The sequence below is a fragment of the Merops nubicus genome, unplaced genomic scaffold (assembly GCF_000691845.1).
Source record: "Merops nubicus isolate BGI_N331 unplaced genomic scaffold, ASM69184v1 scaffold23935, whole genome shotgun sequence".
Lineage (NCBI taxonomy): Eukaryota > Metazoa > Chordata > Aves > Coraciiformes > Meropidae > Merops > Merops nubicus.
This window is the reverse complement of record NW_008611952.1, coordinates 6,927-23,135: the sequence shown is the minus strand read 5'-3', so window position 1 is coordinate 23,135 and position 16,209 is coordinate 6,927. Positions and strand designations below refer to the sequence as shown.

The 16,209-nt window shown below is 52.9% G+C and overlaps 1 protein-coding gene across 1 annotated transcript in view; it reads left to right on the top strand.

Moving 5' to 3' along the window:
* Positions 1-1,818: 1,818 nt before the first annotated feature.
* Positions 1,819-16,209, top strand: part of PPP2R4 (protein phosphatase 2A activator, regulatory subunit 4) — a gene marked incomplete at its 3' end in the record, with an annotated part of 15,574 nt that continues 1,183 nt past the window's right edge. The window contains exons 1-7 of the mRNA XM_008941407.1: positions 1,819-1,916; positions 3,208-3,294; positions 8,304-8,429; positions 9,451-9,568; positions 11,036-11,135; positions 12,206-12,330; positions 12,823-12,923. Of these exons, the coding sequence (XP_008939655.1) occupies positions 1,857-1,916; positions 3,208-3,294; positions 8,304-8,429; positions 9,451-9,568; positions 11,036-11,135; positions 12,206-12,330; positions 12,823-12,923 (717 nt within the window). The remainder of the gene's footprint in view (positions 1,917-3,207; positions 3,295-8,303; positions 8,430-9,450; positions 9,569-11,035; positions 11,136-12,205; positions 12,331-12,822; positions 12,924-16,209) is intronic.

Here is a 16,209-nt window from a genome sequence, read left to right as displayed (position 1 = left end):
TTTTTGTACCCCCGCTTCCCGTTGCTGCGGCATGTGGAGAAAGTCCATGTCGCGGCTGAGTTGGATTCCCCCTCCCCACACCACAAGAGTAAGGCTAAAAGCATCTTCTTTGTCTAGTAAACATGACCTGTTCTGCTCCTGTCTCCACCGCATTGTTGGGTTTGGAATTTGCTTAAGTGTTTGTTTTATAGTATTGTAACCCCTGCAGCCTTCGCTGTGTTTCCTTCCTTGAGTGTCTGTGGTCTCCTCCCCAAGAGGAAACGCACAGTGTGTGTCAGAAGTGATGGCTGAGGAACGAATGCAAAGAGATGAAACAAGTTCTGTAATGAGACAGCATGTGGGCTAACACCCGGATCCACCTTGATCCAGGACACTGCTGTGGCTCTGGTCTGTGACCTCTGGTCTTCAAGTGTTCTCTGTATTAACAGAAAAGTTGTTGTTTGCCTTTTTACACCACTGGTCTGGTGGTTTTTGTTGTTTTCATGTTATAAATGATTTTAAAATAAGCTCCACCGTTGCAGTGCCAGTCCCCGTGAGCCCTGTGAGGGAGTTGGAGAAGAGAGGCACACACGTTTTCATTTCAGTTCCTCCCGTGCTGTTCCTCTCATCCTTGGACCTGGAAGTTTTTGCTGTAGCTTATGTGTGGGAATGACCCAAACGTGGTAATGCCCTGGGCAGGTGATGAGACCACATTTGTTCTGTACATGGGAATCCTGAAAGGCAGAGGAGTTAAAATGCCTTTGAGGTTATGTGACAGGTCTGTAGCAGACTCTGCATGGATCCTGGGACTTGGGATTCCTTTTTCCTTGGTCTGCCTGTTAGACAGCGCTGCTCTGCTGCTGAAAAGGCTGCTGATGCCTCTGGGTGGTATTTTCTGTGTCAGTGCAGCTAATAATACTTCCAGGAGCTGGAGTTTGGTGGTGTGTGCTAGGGAGCCAGTGCCTGAACTTGCCATAGCGTGGAGGGCGGTCGCTGAAGTGTTGCCAGGGTGGCTGGTGCTGAACAAAAGCTTTCAGACTTTCTAGGATTAAAAAGATGAGCTGGGTGACTCTAACAGAATTTATAAATTCGTATTACCACTCAGTTTCCTTAACAGTGATCTGCTGCACTACCTCTTGCTACTGAAAGTTGCCCTTAGAGGAGCATAATACAAAGTGCCTCTAAGCTCGTGGAATGTTTCTGTCTCTGCAGTGTCCCATGGAGGGGCTGAGAGCAGAGCTCTGGAGAGTGTGGGGTGGGGGTCCCCCTTACAGCAGGGTTGGGTCCTTGGTGCATGTGCTGGGGAAAATAGCCCTTGTAATGTGTTAACAACTTGTGTTTGCATTGAACATTACATCCTGAAAGAGCTTTAAGATTAAGTGATCTTCACAGCTCCCACCTGGAAGAGCCTGTGTCCTGGCAGCCTCCAAGCCCCTGTGCTTGGACTCCCCCAAACCAAGGCACAGATAGTTTGTTAGGAGAACTCAGTGCTTCAGCACGACCTGAGGCTTGTCTTCACTGGACAGGAATAATTTAGCTAGCTGGATGTTGTCTGTGTTATCTCCAGCACCAGCCTCTGTCTGGATGGGAAATGCGTCTCTAGTGGTGAAAACAAACACGATGCCACTTTCTGAAGCCTTGCAGTGTCCTTAGGAGTTTATTATCCAGGGATGGGGAGGATGCTGTTTGGTGAGGAGGACTTGGGGAGATAATACCACACACTGGGATGGGTTGGTTTGCCTTCTGTCTCCTGAGAAATGAATGTTCATTTCTAAGAAAGGGAAAAACCATTTCTTCTCCGCTGCCTCTGTTTTACCTCTTTTTTGCACTTCACAGGCTCCTCTGAGGAGGTGGCTCCTCCCCTCCAGCAGAGCTTCATGATCCCCAAGAAGGAGATAAACATGGTGTCTGACATGGGCAAGTGGAAGCGCTCTCAGGTACGGCTCTGGGGTCGGGGAGCACTGGTAAGTGTTCCTTGTGTTTCCCAGACTGAGTCTGCTCTGGGAACAGCCATGAGGTAAAGCAAGTTTGGGCAAGTGGTGGGAAATGGATTGATTTGTGTTCTAAAGCAGAAGAGTCACTGCCTGTTGGTAGGAAAATGACTTGGCAGTGAGGTGTGGAGTCTGGCAGCCAAATGCTCCAACAAAGGATTGAGTTGAGGAGAGCCCAGAGGCTGAGGTAGACCAGAGGTGCTTAAGAATTCCTACTACTCCCTCCCAACAAGCTGGACAGGAAGCTGGTAACTATTTCTCCCCACCTGGCCTGTACATTACATCACAGCTGGTTTTACCCACTGCTGTTTGGGCTCAGCTTGGACACAGTCCTGCTGCCTGGCCCTCTAATAGCATCAGGCTGGGTTGGTTCCTGGGGCCTTCCCAGCTCGCTGTACTGGAAAGGGCTCTAGAGCCAAGGCCTTCAATTTCCTGGATAATTCTTGTTTACAGTGTGTGTGGAGCTGGTGGAACAGGCAGGTTCTTCCCTCTCTGCCTTTGAGGGATTGGTGTGTTAGCCCAGACTTGTCCCAGCTCTTAGGAGCAAGTTCTTGCTTGATGACTGATCTGTGATGTCTTAAGAGAAGCGTAAGTTATAGCCCAGTCTCAAGCAACCTCTGAGTGCTGTTTCCTTTAAGTTTCCTGGGTTTTAGGACTTCCTCCTGGTGAGGATTTCTGTGCAGGAGGGGCCCGAGGAGGGAGAGGTGGCTGTGTGCTACTCCAAGGTTCCCAAGGACTCGGGGTGGTGGAGCTGCACTGGGTATGCTACCTCAAAAGCAGCAAATTTAAGGAGCAGAGCAGTGAGGAGCCTGAGCTGTCTCCCCCTTCTCCACTGTGCACGAGCATGGGGGAAGAGCAGAGGGGGGAGAGGTGAGGTAACAGTGCAGCTCTGGGAGAAGCAGTGCAGAGCAGGGTGTCCAGGCACAGCTGAGACTGCAGAGCTCAAGAGTTTGAATGTGACCTGATGGGAAGCAGGGAGAGAAGGATTTTGGGGGCAGTGTGAGCATCTTTAGGATTCTCCTCTCTGTAATTTTGACAGCGATACAGAATCCTTGGTGCAGCTGCCATCTGCCCAGGCCAGCAGTGAGCTCTTGGCAGGCCTTGCACCCTGGGTGTCTCCAGGAGGGCTGTGTGCTGGGGAAGGTTCCCTTGGTGAGCAGGAAGGCTGCTGTGCCCCAGGGTGAGTTCCAGCAGCCATGGGCTCCCACTGACACCCTGCTCTGGCGTGTGCTTGCAGGCATATGCTGATTACATGGGCTTCATCCTCACTCTGAATGAAGGTGTCAGGGGCAAGAAGCTGACCTGCGAATACAAAGTGTCAGAGGTAGGAGAAGACTTTGGTTCCCCTTATTTCTCCTTTTCTCCTTTTTTTCTTCCTTTCCCCCCCCCCCCCTTGGCTTTTTGAGTATTTCCTACACGAGGAGTGAACTGGCAACTTATCTGGGAGCCAGGGAGAACAAATACAGTTGGGTTGTGCCCTGGGATGTGACTGTCAGCCTGCAGTCCTACACACAGGATGAAGAGGCTCTGAGCGTGCTCACTGGGTGGGAAACCAAGCAAGTTACAAGTGGACAGAAGCTGATGGTGAGAAGGAGGATGCAGAAAGGACACGTTTTGACCCTGTTTTCACAGCCTGGCTTCAACCAGTGACATGTTGAAGACGTGGTATTCCTCCCTGGTTGCAGACAAAAGGCTGAGGTGTCTGTGCTGTTCCCTTCCTCCCACTGGCTTTCCGTGGGACCTTGGGCAGGTCACTTGTCTCCCTGTCTCTGGGCTTCCTGGTCGCTCAGATGGTGCTGGCAGCACCAAACTCCTTGGCCTGTGCCACAGCTGAGCCGTGCAAGGCCCAGTTTGACTGGCCCTGCCTCCCCTGGGCTGGGCTGTGGGGCTGCACACAGGAGAACAAGCATCCCTCTCCCTTCTTCTGCATTTGCCATGGGGATATTCTTGGATACATGCTTACTGTTCAAACTTATCACGGCTGTGCAAGAAAGCTGGGAATAATCTAAAAAAGATCTAGGCAGAATGGGAAGGAGACTGAGCTCTGTGTGTTTACAGCTTCATTCTGTGGGAAAGCAGCCCAGCCTGATCTTTAACCTAGCCATTTGTGTTTGAAGCAGGTGTGTAAAGTCCAGCCTTCCCTTCTAGGAGCCAGTTTGTGAATGAGAAACTTGCTTGTAGTTCATGGAGGGATCAGGGATAATGATCCTCCCTGACAGGCTTTGTGTCCTCCTTTTGTTCCTTCAGTTCAGTAGAAACTGCTGTCAAATGCTGCTCTTGCTTTCCGGGTTTGCCTTTCACCTTTGAGTTTTGTCTTTGTCAGGATCTCGCTGGTTCCCAACCGTTCATAGAGCAGTTGAGGGAAACAAAGCATTAAAAATGAGCAAAACAAAGGGGGAAAAAAAACCCCAAACACCTCTTCTGTCAACCCCTTTGAGCTGTCTGCTATCTAGGAAGAGCTGCGTGAGGGCTGTGTCCCTGCAGCAGATCCCTCTTGGAGCCAATGTTTCCCATCCAGGGTCCCAGTCCGAGTGTCAGACGAGAGGCAGGAGCCGGGCTGTGGGGAGGGGAGTGTGTCTCCTTCCTCTGCTGCTGAGGAGAGCAGAAACCTGGGACCTGAGGCGCAGGTGGAGCATCCCCAGGGTTGCCTTGTTGATGAGGTTGCCTGTTCAGGCGGGCTCGTTTGTAGATCAAACTGCTTATCTGTGCTTTTAACGGCTCAGCCCCTCGCGGCCCCGCTTGCATCTCCGCTGCTTTCTTCTCCTCTGCCGTGCCTGCTGCTGAGGTGCTTTTGTGCCGTCCCATCTTCCTCCCTGATCAAATGCTGGGGACGCCTTCCTTGGGCAAATGACCTCCTGAAATCATTTCTGCTGAACGTGTATCCTCTCTGTGACTTACTAGTATTGCTTTGCCATGGAAAAAAAGAAAGTATGATGTGCTGTGCTTTGAAGGAGACAGCTTAATGGCTACCAGGGAAGGGAGTGTCGATAGCAAACTGTCTGCTGGAGAGAGAGCTGGATCCTTTGGGGGCTGAGCCCCTGCTGAGACTTGCTGAGCTTGCTCTGCTCTCGCTGAAAAATTGCATGGAGCTGTCTGGGGTTTTGCTGGAGGCATCTGACAGGTAGTGATAGCTGAGCTGCTGTTTAGGGCTCCGGCGTAGATGCAGTGTCTGGCACAGGGCTGTGTGACAGATAGGCTGTGACCTGCCTCCTCCTCCTGGAGGGAGAGCTTTTTGTGTGGGGCTCTGTGCAATGACTGCTGGGGCTGCAGCCTGGAGCAGGTTTTTGAAGCTGTGACTTTGATCAGAGGAGGAATGCAGCAAGAAGGAGGTTAATTTTGGCCGTGTGAGGAGCAGACCTTCCCTTCAAACGGTGGGGACCAGACCTTGCCCTCCAACAGCCTGCTGCCTGGCCCAGCAGCTTACTCTGGTTCCAGGAAGGAAGTGGGGCAAGCAGCAAATTCTCCAGTTTTAGCAGCTCCTTGCTCCAGCTGGGCTCAAGGAGCCTACACGGGCAGGCTTGGTCCCCGCAGGCAGCTTTGGCTGCCGTGGTGCCTTCTCAGCACCTTCCTCTACCTGGCCCCTGCTCCTGAGAGATGCTGACAGGTCTCTGCTCTGCAGGAGGCTCAGTGCTTTGCCTTTGGGACCGGTGGCAGATTCAGGGTCAAGGGGATGCAAAATCAGCACAACTAGAAGAGCAAGGAGAGCGGGGGGGAGGCTGCCCTTGCTTTGATCACTGGAAAGGTAAAGCAAAAATAGAGCTGAAAAACCCAGCCAGGCAAAACAAGGCTGCGGTGGTGCTGATGGTTGTGTTCCAGTAAGCTCTTCCCTTCCCCTCCTTCTCCCCTGCCAGGGTCAGCCCTGGATTGCACAAGTTTCCTTTGCTGGACAATGGGAAGCTGCTTCTTTTAGTTAACCCCCTTTTCAAAGGGCCTTGAGCCCAAAACGAGCTGCATCTCTTTAATTATTTATTGGTGTGGCTGAGCCAGCAGCTGGGTCCTGCTCTCCCGTGTTCAGTGGGGCTGGGCTTTTTAATCCCTTTAAAGCCAGTACTGGGGAAGGGGAGGTACAGCTCTGGCTCCCCGAGGCCTGTGGGCAGATCTGGGGAGGGGGAAGGAGCTGGTCCCTGCCAGCCATTTCTCCAGGCAGCACGGTGCTCACCGGGTGGGTTGAAATAGGGTGGCTGCTGGTAATGAGCTGCTGGTAATGAGCTGCTGGTGCCGGCGGGTAAATCACCAGCACCACTTAATTATTTAATGCAGCCCGGTGCTGGGGACCCTGTCGCTTGATTGGAGGGGAATGCAGTAGCCAGGAAGGAGCAGAGCAGAGTCCAAACCCAGCCCGGTGCAGTGGGGAGGTGCTGGATTTCTGCAGTGCCTCAGGCAGCAGGGAGCTGGAGCAGAGGAGGTTGTGCTGCCTCAGTCCACTCAAATCTGGGGCACTGGTCTGGTAGTGGCTCCAGTTTGGAGCCTCACTGAGGCACCTAGAGCTTCTTCTGCCCTTGCCACCGTGTCCCTTGGCACATAGTCCACTCAAATCTGGGGCACTGGTCTGTTAGTGGCTCCAGTTTGGAGCCTCACTGGGGCACCTAGAGCTTCTTCTGCCCTGGCCACCGTGTCCCTTGGCACACGTGTCTTTTGTGTTCCCAGAGCTCAGGTCTTGTCCTCTGGCCTGGCTCAGTGCCTGAGTGTCATGCTCCTGTGGGGTGGATGGATGGATGGATCCCTCCTCTGCCTGATCCTGCTTCCTGATCCCACCACATCCTCAGGACAGCACCTGGGAGCCACTGCCTGTGGGAGGCTGTGTCTGCCAGGAGACCCTTCCTCCTGGAGTGGGGCTGGGGAGCGCTGGTGCCGGGGCAGCCCCCCCCTGCCATGCCCACCCCTGCCATGCCTGGCTCTGCCATGCCCACCCCTCCATCCACCCCCTTCGAGTGGCACTTCAAGGGCTCGAGAAGCCTGCTGGGCTCTGCTGTTTCCCCGTCCTCCCTGCAGGCAGTGTGAAGAATTGAACCACAGCCCAGGAGACCAGCCGGCTTCACACGGTCGATGCCTCCAGCAAAGTCAAACCAGCCGCTTCTGCTGTCCTCTTTGTCCCCTTGAAGGAGGAATCCCCTCTGGAGACAGAGGAGCCTACATTGCCCGGGGCATGGCCAGCTGCTGTGCTGGCTGCAGCTCTCCCACTGCTTGGAGTCAGTGAGAAGAATCCCAGAGCCTCCAGCAGGCTTGACCAGTTGTCAGCAGAGCCTCCTGAAACTATTTGGAGCTGCTTGAAGTGCTGCCTACGGTGCTGGCACACGAGGTGTAACTGCTCTCCAGCTGCATGGGCAAGGCAGGGAGGAGGCTGTGTGCATTGACCAGCCCTGGTCCTAGCAGTGCAGCTTGAGGCATCGTGCTGTATTGCCTGTGGCACCTCTCTTCCTTTTCTTCAGGGCCACAGTAGTGCCTCCCCTGTTGCTCTTTTATGTCCTACACAGGTTCCTCACTTTCTCCTTCCAGCACTGGGTGTAAGAAAGATGGTTCTATTGTCTTGCTGTTGCATTTGTCTTCCCATCAGCTTTGTGTTTGCATCAAGAGTTTCTCTGAGAGCTTGAGGGCTTCTCGTGCTTGCTCTTATGAGACCACTGGTGGGCAAACCAAGCTGCCTCTTCCCCTGGGTAGGTACAACCCAGATAGGTTGTGTTTTGCAACGTTCACTGGGTATCTGTGGGTTGCAGCTGCTGTGGCAACCTGGCTGGTTTGAGTTTGAAGCAACAGGAATCTTGTGAAGGTTGAGTTGCAATTAGCCCCTGCTGGGTGCTGTACCAACACTGCTAATCCTCTGTCTGAGGAGACATTTCAGGACCAAGATGAGAGGCCTTGAGAAGGGTCTCTAGACCACATCCTCAGCCACTGCTCAGGATCTACAGTAAGTGCTGTATTCTGTGGGACACTGGACCCTCAAGATGCAGAGCCCGAGTTCTCTGCTGGAGATCCCTGAACTGTGCAGCATTTCCTGCCTCTCCATCCTGTGTGCCCTACAGCTAGGGGCCTGCTGTAGCCCTTCTCCCAGGCGTTTTAGAGCATGGTGCTGTTACAGCTCATGAAAGACTGTGTGGGCGACTGGAGAGCCTGCCTCAGGCTGGCCTTTGTACTGGACTGATCTTCTGAGGGAAAGGAATATTTTTCCTTGCCAGCCCTGCCCCCGCATTTCAGGGAGGGTTGGCCCATCCAATTTCTGCTTGCCACCCTTGGCAAGGACGATGTGGTCTTTAACACTCCAGTCCAGGGCAGAGATATTAGAGCCTCTGGGACTGCTCTGTTTTCTGTCACTGTGACCCTTTATCTTCTCTGTAGCCCATTGAAAAGCTGGTGGCTCTTCTGAACACCCTGGACAGATGGATCGATGAAACTCCGCCGGTGGATCAACCTTCTCGCTTTGGGAACAAAGCCTTCAGGACCTGGTACGCCAAACTAGACCAGGTGAGCATGTCTGTCACCTGTAGTGCTCTGTGCACCTCCTGCAGAGGGGCAGTGTGCCCAGCAGGGGTGGCAGAATGGCTCCAGTGTTGGGTGGCAGCCAAACAGCCTCCAGAGGAGTTGTTCAGATAAGCTGTGAAGGATCCACCTCTTGATACGCATGACTCGCCGCTGGTCCGGTGCTCTCCTCTCCTCTTATGAGAGCATATGGTCAATGTCAGTGCTCTTGGCTGGGTCTCCAAATCCTGGATGAGCCAGGAGGGCCCTCCAAGCCCTAGGAACTCCTTTGCCTTGGAACTGCCCATGCCCAGCAGGGGTGGCAGAATGGCTCCAGTGTTGGGTGGCAGCCAAACAGCCTCCAGAGGAGTTGTTCAGATAAGCTGTGAAGGATCCACCTCTTGATACGCATGACTCGCCGCTGGTCCGGTGCTCTCCTCTCCTCTTATGAGAGCATATGGTCAATGTAAGTGCTCTTGGCTGGGTCTCCAAATCCAAGCCATGAGGGCCCTCCAAGCCCAAGGAACTCCTTTGCCTTGTAACTGCCCACTGTCTGCTACCTGGTGGGTGACACAAAATGAGAGGAAGGTTGTGAAACTCCTCAGATTACTTCGGCTCAGAGCATTTGCCCTGCACTGAGCTTTGGAGGTGGCACAGGCACCATTTCAAGAGCAATGAGCTTGCTTGCAGGTGGTTTGCTCCTCTACTAATGCTTTTGTCTTGGAGATGATTCAGTGAATAACTGGGTTGCTCTGCTTGGATGTGGAGCCTTTTTTTCCTGCAGGATGCACGTGGCCTGGGTAAATGTCCAGACAAGTTCTCCCTGAATTGCTCCATCTCTGGAGACAACTTCTTCAACAGGAGAATTTGCTTTTCTGTCACGCTGGCTCTGGCCATTGCAGGAGGGAGGGCACCACTGCAGCTCCCACTCTGCAACAGTGGGAGCAGAGTCTGAGCAGAGGGTGACTTGTTCCCGGGCACTGTGACAGATCTACACTCACCTGGGGGAGTCTTTTGTGTCTTTCAGGAAGCAGAGAAGCTGGTGGCAGCAGTGATTCCCAAGCATTTGGCTGATGCTGCTCCAGAAGTGGCTGTGTACCTGAAGGAGTCCGTGGGGAACTCCACCCGCATCGACTATGGCACAGGTACCTGGGCCCCTCACAGAGTGACCCTCTGGAGCCTGTGCTGCATTTATTTGAATAGAGTATTGCCACTATTTTTAGTGGCAGCTTGAATGAAGCAAATACCTTCTTTCTGGAGCCTCCTCACCCGTGTCCAGGGCAGGTGATGACTGAGGGAGCTGGGGCTGTCACACCCTGCCCACACCCTACCCGAGGCAGCGTGGACTGAGCTGTGCAGGCTGTCCTGTCCTGGGAGCTGCTTTGCTGCATACAGCAGTCCTGTACCTGCTGATCTGCAGGAGGCAGCTCAGAGGGATAACATACACGTGCTTGAATTGGAACTAGAGTGGGAACCAAGCTGGTGTTCAGTGGGAGCTGTCTCGAGGTCTGGTGCTCTTCAGAAGTGACATCAGTGCTGACAGAGGGACTTTGAAATCTGAAGGCAGAAGCATTTGCTCCCAGTGAGATGCTGAGTTGTGGGTTGAAGTAACCACACTAGCTTCAGACCTAACTCCAGAATCCTCTACAGGCTCTGCTTCTCTGTCTGGAGGACAGGTGTGCCCTCACCAACAGGCAGGAGAGCAGGATGCTGTGGGTGCAAGGAAACATGAATTTGGACCTGGACAGGGAGGGGAAGAGGAGGACCTGGGTAAAAGGATGAAGAGCTGGAGGCTGTGCAGTGCTTGCCAGGAGAGCTGCGGCTCGCTGGCACCAGGGGGAGATGTTGTCTTTTGAAAGGGACCCGCGGGCTGGGGTTTTGTCAGCTCGGGGAAGGAAACTCAGCCTTTCCTCCCCTCCTGTGTCCCAGGCCAGAGGCCCATGTCCCAGCTCACAGTGGCTAGACCATAGGTGCACTTTTGCCCTACACTGGGAGCTGCAGTGTGGCACAGTGTGGAGCTGCTGGGCTTGTGCTCTCCCTTCTTCTGTGGCCCCTTCCACTAAAAGCCATTTCTGGGTTTGCTGGTTATTTCTTTTCCGTGCTTTTAGCAGGAGGATCAAACTGCAGAGGCTCAGCCTGAGATCCCACTGTCTTCTGGGATGGGCTGTTCCTGGCAGTGTCATGGGATCTACACCATTCTGACATGGAGATCTTTTGGAAGAGGGAGGAAATCTGTTTCCTTGCAGATGTTAGGTTCTCTCATGTCCCCCGAGCAGACAACTCTGTGGTGCTCCCCTTCCCCTGCTGTGCCAAACTCCTGGGAAAGGCCCTGCCTTGCTCCCAGCGTGCCCAGTGCTGGAGCTGTTTTTCCTCAAGAGCTTCTTTCCCCAAAGTTAATAATCACCTTAGGGATGTCAGGAAGGTGTATTTTGGGTGGGTGCCGCACAGGGATAAAGCATTGTCAGCTTGTGGCACTATCAGTAACAGTACGGGTTGGGCTCTTGAGACAGAACTGTGACTGACTTCTGAAGAGCTGTTGTGGTGCCCACAGAAAGGTTGTGCTAGGGACCAGAGACACCAGTGTCACATCTCTTCATGTCTGTTAACTCTAGGGCACGAAGCTGCCTTTGCAGCCTTTCTCTGCTGCCTCTGCAAAATCGGCGTGCTCCGCGTGGACGACCAGATGGCCATTGTCTTCAAAGTGTTCAACAGGTGAGGGGGTGGGAGGAGAAGGGCTGGAAGCACAGGGCAGGTCCCTGACAGTGGCCCCTTCCTGCTGTCTGAGATGTATGAGATGCTCCTCCTGTTCTGGACACACCTCTTTGGGAGTAGGAAGTTGCAAGAAGAGTCTTCTCCTGGGGTGTGAGCTGGGCAAATCACAGGCCTGCTACAAAGACATGTACATAATGAGGGAATGTGAGGGCTTGCTGGCCAAGGGAGAAAGGGTAGAATGGGAAAAACAAAAACAAATTTAGACAAAATTAGGAGGTGGAGGTACTTTTCAATGGACTATACAATGACCCATTTTAACTAGCTCCAAAAGAGGTGATAGCACCACGTCAGTCAGAGGCTGAGTGTCTTACTGGAAAGCCACTTGAGTTGAGCACAAGTTATTGAGCTCTGCAGAGGTATGTGGGTGAAGCTGTGTGCTTTGTGATAGACAGGAATATCTGATCAGAGGATCTAACATGTCTCCAGGCATTAACTATGAAACTGGCAGGCCTCTGCTGTTCCTCTAGAGGTGTTTCCAGCCCAGGAGGTGGAGATGATAGTGATGGAAGTGGTAGAATAGGTGTTCAGAGCCCAGAGATCTAACCCCAGCTGTATCACTGATGGGTGGCATGGAAGCAGTTTTCTTCAGTGGTACTTCCAGCATTAATTTTCCACCTGAAAAGTGGCAGTAGCAGTTGCTGTAAGGTGGAAAGCTTTCTGAGCTCTCTTGGAAGTTGGTGAAGGAGAAGTAAGTGTCAATGTTTTCAGATAACTGGCAGTGGGGAAAGGTCTGTGCCAATGTAAGATACTGCCAGGTAAATCCCTGTCACTGGTTTTCTTGATTAATTTGGTGTAAAAAAAAAACCCAAAAAAACCCCAAAAACAAACAAACAAAAACCCCACTACCAAAACAACAAAACCTAATTTGGTGTAAAAAAACCAAAAAACAAACAAACAAAAAAAACCAAACAAAACAAACAAAAAAAAATGAACAAAACCCAAAACAAACAAGAAAGAAGTCAGTGAAGACAGAAGGCCTGCTTTTAACCCTTCCTTCTCTCTGGTCTCAGGTACCTAGAAGTGATGCGAAAACTTCAGAAGACCTACAGGATGGAACCTGCTGGCAGCCAGGGCGTGTGGGGCTTGGATGACTTCCAGTTCCTGCCTTTCATATGGGGCAGTTCCCAGCTGATAGGTACTAATAAAAATCCTCTCGTGTCCCAGCCTGCCCCCTGCACTGTCTGTCTAGGTTGCAAAGTTGATGGGGCTTGGGACTGACTTTTAAATTCAAATATGTCAAAAATTTGTGTATAATACAGCAGAAGAGTTTGCTTGGGGCTTGGATGTTATTTTTTCTCAGCTTTCCAAATAAAGCTGGTTGCATAAGTTGGGAGAGGGGAGGCTTCCTTGTGCAGTACATCTGTATGACTACAAGCTCTGTAAAAGGAACGTCTTGGTTTTGTGCTGCAAAACATGTTATCTGTCCTGGGGAGTTTACCAGATGCTTTTACTGCTGAGGTGCTGAAGTGGGAGATGAGATGGGAGTCACTCCCTGCTGACTTCTGAAGAGCTCTGGTGGGAGGATCATGTTTCCACTGGAGGAGGGGCAGGACAAGACCTGATTGAACTTGGTCTCAGAAGGGGGGTGCCATACAGATTACTTCCTATTGTCTCTTGCTCTTTTTAGACCATCCAAATCTGGAGCCTCGACACTTTGTTGATGAGAAGGTGGTAAACGAAAACCATAAAGACTTCATGTTCCTGGAGTGCATCCTCTTCATTACAGAGGTGAGGACTGGAAAGTTTGTCCCACAGGGAAGTTCTCTTGACCTTAGATACTTGGTTCTAGCTGTGGTTTTTCTCTTCCTCCTGTGCTTGTTTATTTGCTGTCACAGAACTGTGTGATGAAGCATTGTTGCATGTCTGGGGTGCTCTCCTTGAATGAGTTGAGATGGGGATGTTGAGAGGGAAGTCTAATTAAGCTGGATGGGCTGTGGATTGTAGTTGAAGGGAGCTGTACAAGACCAAACAAATAACCTTGGATTGTTACTTGGATCAGTCAGTGGGAACTTGGATGGAGAAGAGTAGTGCCTGCAAGTATGCTAGAAAGATGAAGTAGGGGCTGTAAAATGACTGGGCTTGCCAAGGTAACCTCCCATCCCTCCAGCTGCTGGGTGCTGCCTGGCAGGCTTGGACCTCCCTTGCTTAGGGCAGGCTCCCAAACCCCTGTGCTGCTTGGTCTCCTCTACATTCTTCCAAAAGACTTGCCCATTCAATGTGCCTTATTTGCTAGATAGGTTTTCTGGAGCAGAGATGGTGCTGAGATTCCCCCAGCTGGCAACGCTGTCAGGACCATGGTTCTCCTCCAGAACTGCAGGGCCATTGGGTGAGGAACTGGTGATGCCAGCTCAGCTTGGTGCCAGCCGTGGGCAGCATTTCTCAGCGAGGGAGCTCACAGCTCTCTGCCCTCGGCTGCAGTGGGTGGTCTGGGTGGGCTGCTGCTGTCCCCCTTGCTGCATGGCCTGGGCAGGGAGAGCAGGAGCCACACGCTCCACTGTGCTGAGGGATTTCTTGTCTCTGGCAGCAGAGACTTGATGGGATTAATTTTGAAGGACAAAGTATGGTTCTACCCCTTTGTTCTTTTCACTTTTGCCCCCTCCTCGCCTCTCTAATTTAGTGATTAGATGAGAAGGGAGGTTACAGAATATGAACTTGGCCTTTCATGTAGGAAATTTTCATAGAAGCCTTTGGCCTAAACCCCAGGAGGTGCTGTGTCAAGTTCTGCTGAATCTAGGAGGGTTTGTTGGTACTTAGCACCTCGCAGGGTTTAACCCTTAGTGCAGAGATAAATCATGTGTCAAGAGGTGCTGGTGGGAGAGAACAGGCTGAGCACAGGAAAGCAGGGAGCCAAGATGCTCTTAAGATTTAATTTGGGCCTCTGTAATACCCAGACAGCTCACTAACCAGTTAGAAACACAAGAAAAGCATCTCTTGATGTGCGCATATAAAATTCTGCAGTGCCCAGATGACGTGTCAAGTTTAAAATCCACAGCACCACGCCGCTGCTTCAGGTCACTCTGCTTCTGCCTGCAGAAAGTTAGCTTTTTAGGTGACTTTTAAACTCGGAGATTCCACTCGTTTTTCCCTGCATTTGTTGAGAACGGTGGGATTCGGCGTCAGTGCCACCTGGTGGCAAGGAGCCCTCCTCTCGGGCCCTCCCGGCGTGAGCCGTGCGGGGCTGGCGACAGCCTGCCTTAGCAGACGGGTGGCATTTTCAACCCATCTTCATGCAGGCACTGTTTCCTTTTCGTGAAGATTTTGCTTTTAAAATTTGTGTTTTGTCTGCCAGATGCCTGGAAAGGCTGCTACTGCCACTAGAGGGGGCTGAGACAGCCTCCAGTGCCCTCCAAACGCTTTCTCTCCAAAATCAACAACAAAACAAAATAGCAGGAAAAAAGATAGAAGGGATTAAAGACTTTAATAAATGAACGATATTATTTTCTTCTGAGCTTGTCAGCTGGAAACGGCTCTCCTTTAAAGGTGTTAAACACGTAGCACATGCCACAACAGTGGATCTTACTGACACGAGAGCAGGTTTTGTTTCAGCAAGCTACAACCAAGCTCAGTTGTTTTCTTTCAACCAAGAGAACAGTCTGTTGAGATTTTTCTCAGCCCTGGTGTGATGTGTTGGGGATACAAATATCCACCATCGTGGTGTTTGCTACGTGTGTATTTAAACCTCAGGCTCTTCAAGCAGCAGCGAGCTGATGCCTGGGCTGAATCCCTGCAGCCCCTCTGCACGGCGGCCAGCCCTGCACAAGCTGGGCTGCTGTTGGGAAACCCGTGCAGCAGTTTTGGGCCCGAGCGTGTGCTGCTCGGCTTGGGTGAGGTTTGCAGAGCTGACCGGGACTCCAGCCGCCCTTCTGCGGGCACCCTGCCTGCCACGGGGAGCACATGGCACCCGCAGGTGCCAGGGTGAGGGGTGTGTGGGGGCCCCTCTGCGCTGCGGGGCTCGGAGGCCAGGCTGTGTGTGTGTGTGTACAGAGAGGGGTGCTGGGTGCACCCCAGCTGTTGTGCTGGGCCGGTGAGATCGCCCAGATGCTCCTCCAAGGGCCCAGGGCGGGCGGCAGGAATTTCAGCTTCAATCTGGCTTCTAAATTTGGAGGTTTGGGAAGGGAGGTCTCGGGTTTCTGCTGGAAGGGAAGGAGCTGACAGGAAAGCACGGCCTCAGCCGTCCCCCTCCCCCCGGCACTGACAGAGGAACCATTTACAAAAGGCCGATTCTCTTGGGAACCGAGAGGCAGGAACGCCGCGTCTGTGAGTAATTTCCTGCTCAATATGGCTGCTCTGACTCACTCCGTTCCCCTGGGGTCACTGCGGGACTGCAGCGCGCCCGGCGCTCGCCCCCTCTCCATCCACTCTCCCTCTTCGCCCTTTGTGGATGGAAGGAGATGGATTTTTTTGTTCCTTCTCATCCCCCCCCATATTTTCCCCTCCCCAGTTTGAAACCATCGCCAAGCTGGCCCTCGCTGGCGAGGAGGGCCATGGTGGTGGCTGTGCCCGGCGTCGAGCTTGGGAAGCGAGGAGAGGCAGAGCCCGGGGGTGGTGGCTGGTGGAAGCTGTGCCCCTGCCAGGGGCAGCGATGGTGGGGGGCAGTTTGGCATCGAAATGCACACACCCAAATCCCCTGCATGGGGGAAGAAGCTGCCTCGGGTGAGCTGCCTCGGGTGAGCTGCCCAGCGCTGAGCTCCTTGGCTCGGGTGCCCAGCGGTGCCAAACCCCCATGTGCGGTAAGGCGCCAGCCCCGTCGGGTAGTGTGGGGCTTTGTGGAGCTGCACGTTTCATCTGGTGTCTGGGAGGAAAACGTGGGGTGGAGGGGAGTGGGGACAGCCAGGGGGATGTGTCTGTGCTCTCCCGGCAGTGGGCAGAGCTACAGACCTGCTTCCCCCAGCCCCCAGCTCGGCAGGTTGGAAGCGTGTCCTCCAAGCAGTGGGGTTTTTGGGTTCTCTGCCTCCTTTTCCCTCTCTCTGCCGCAGGCAGGTGCCACACAGACCCTGCGGAAGGGGCGGAGGAA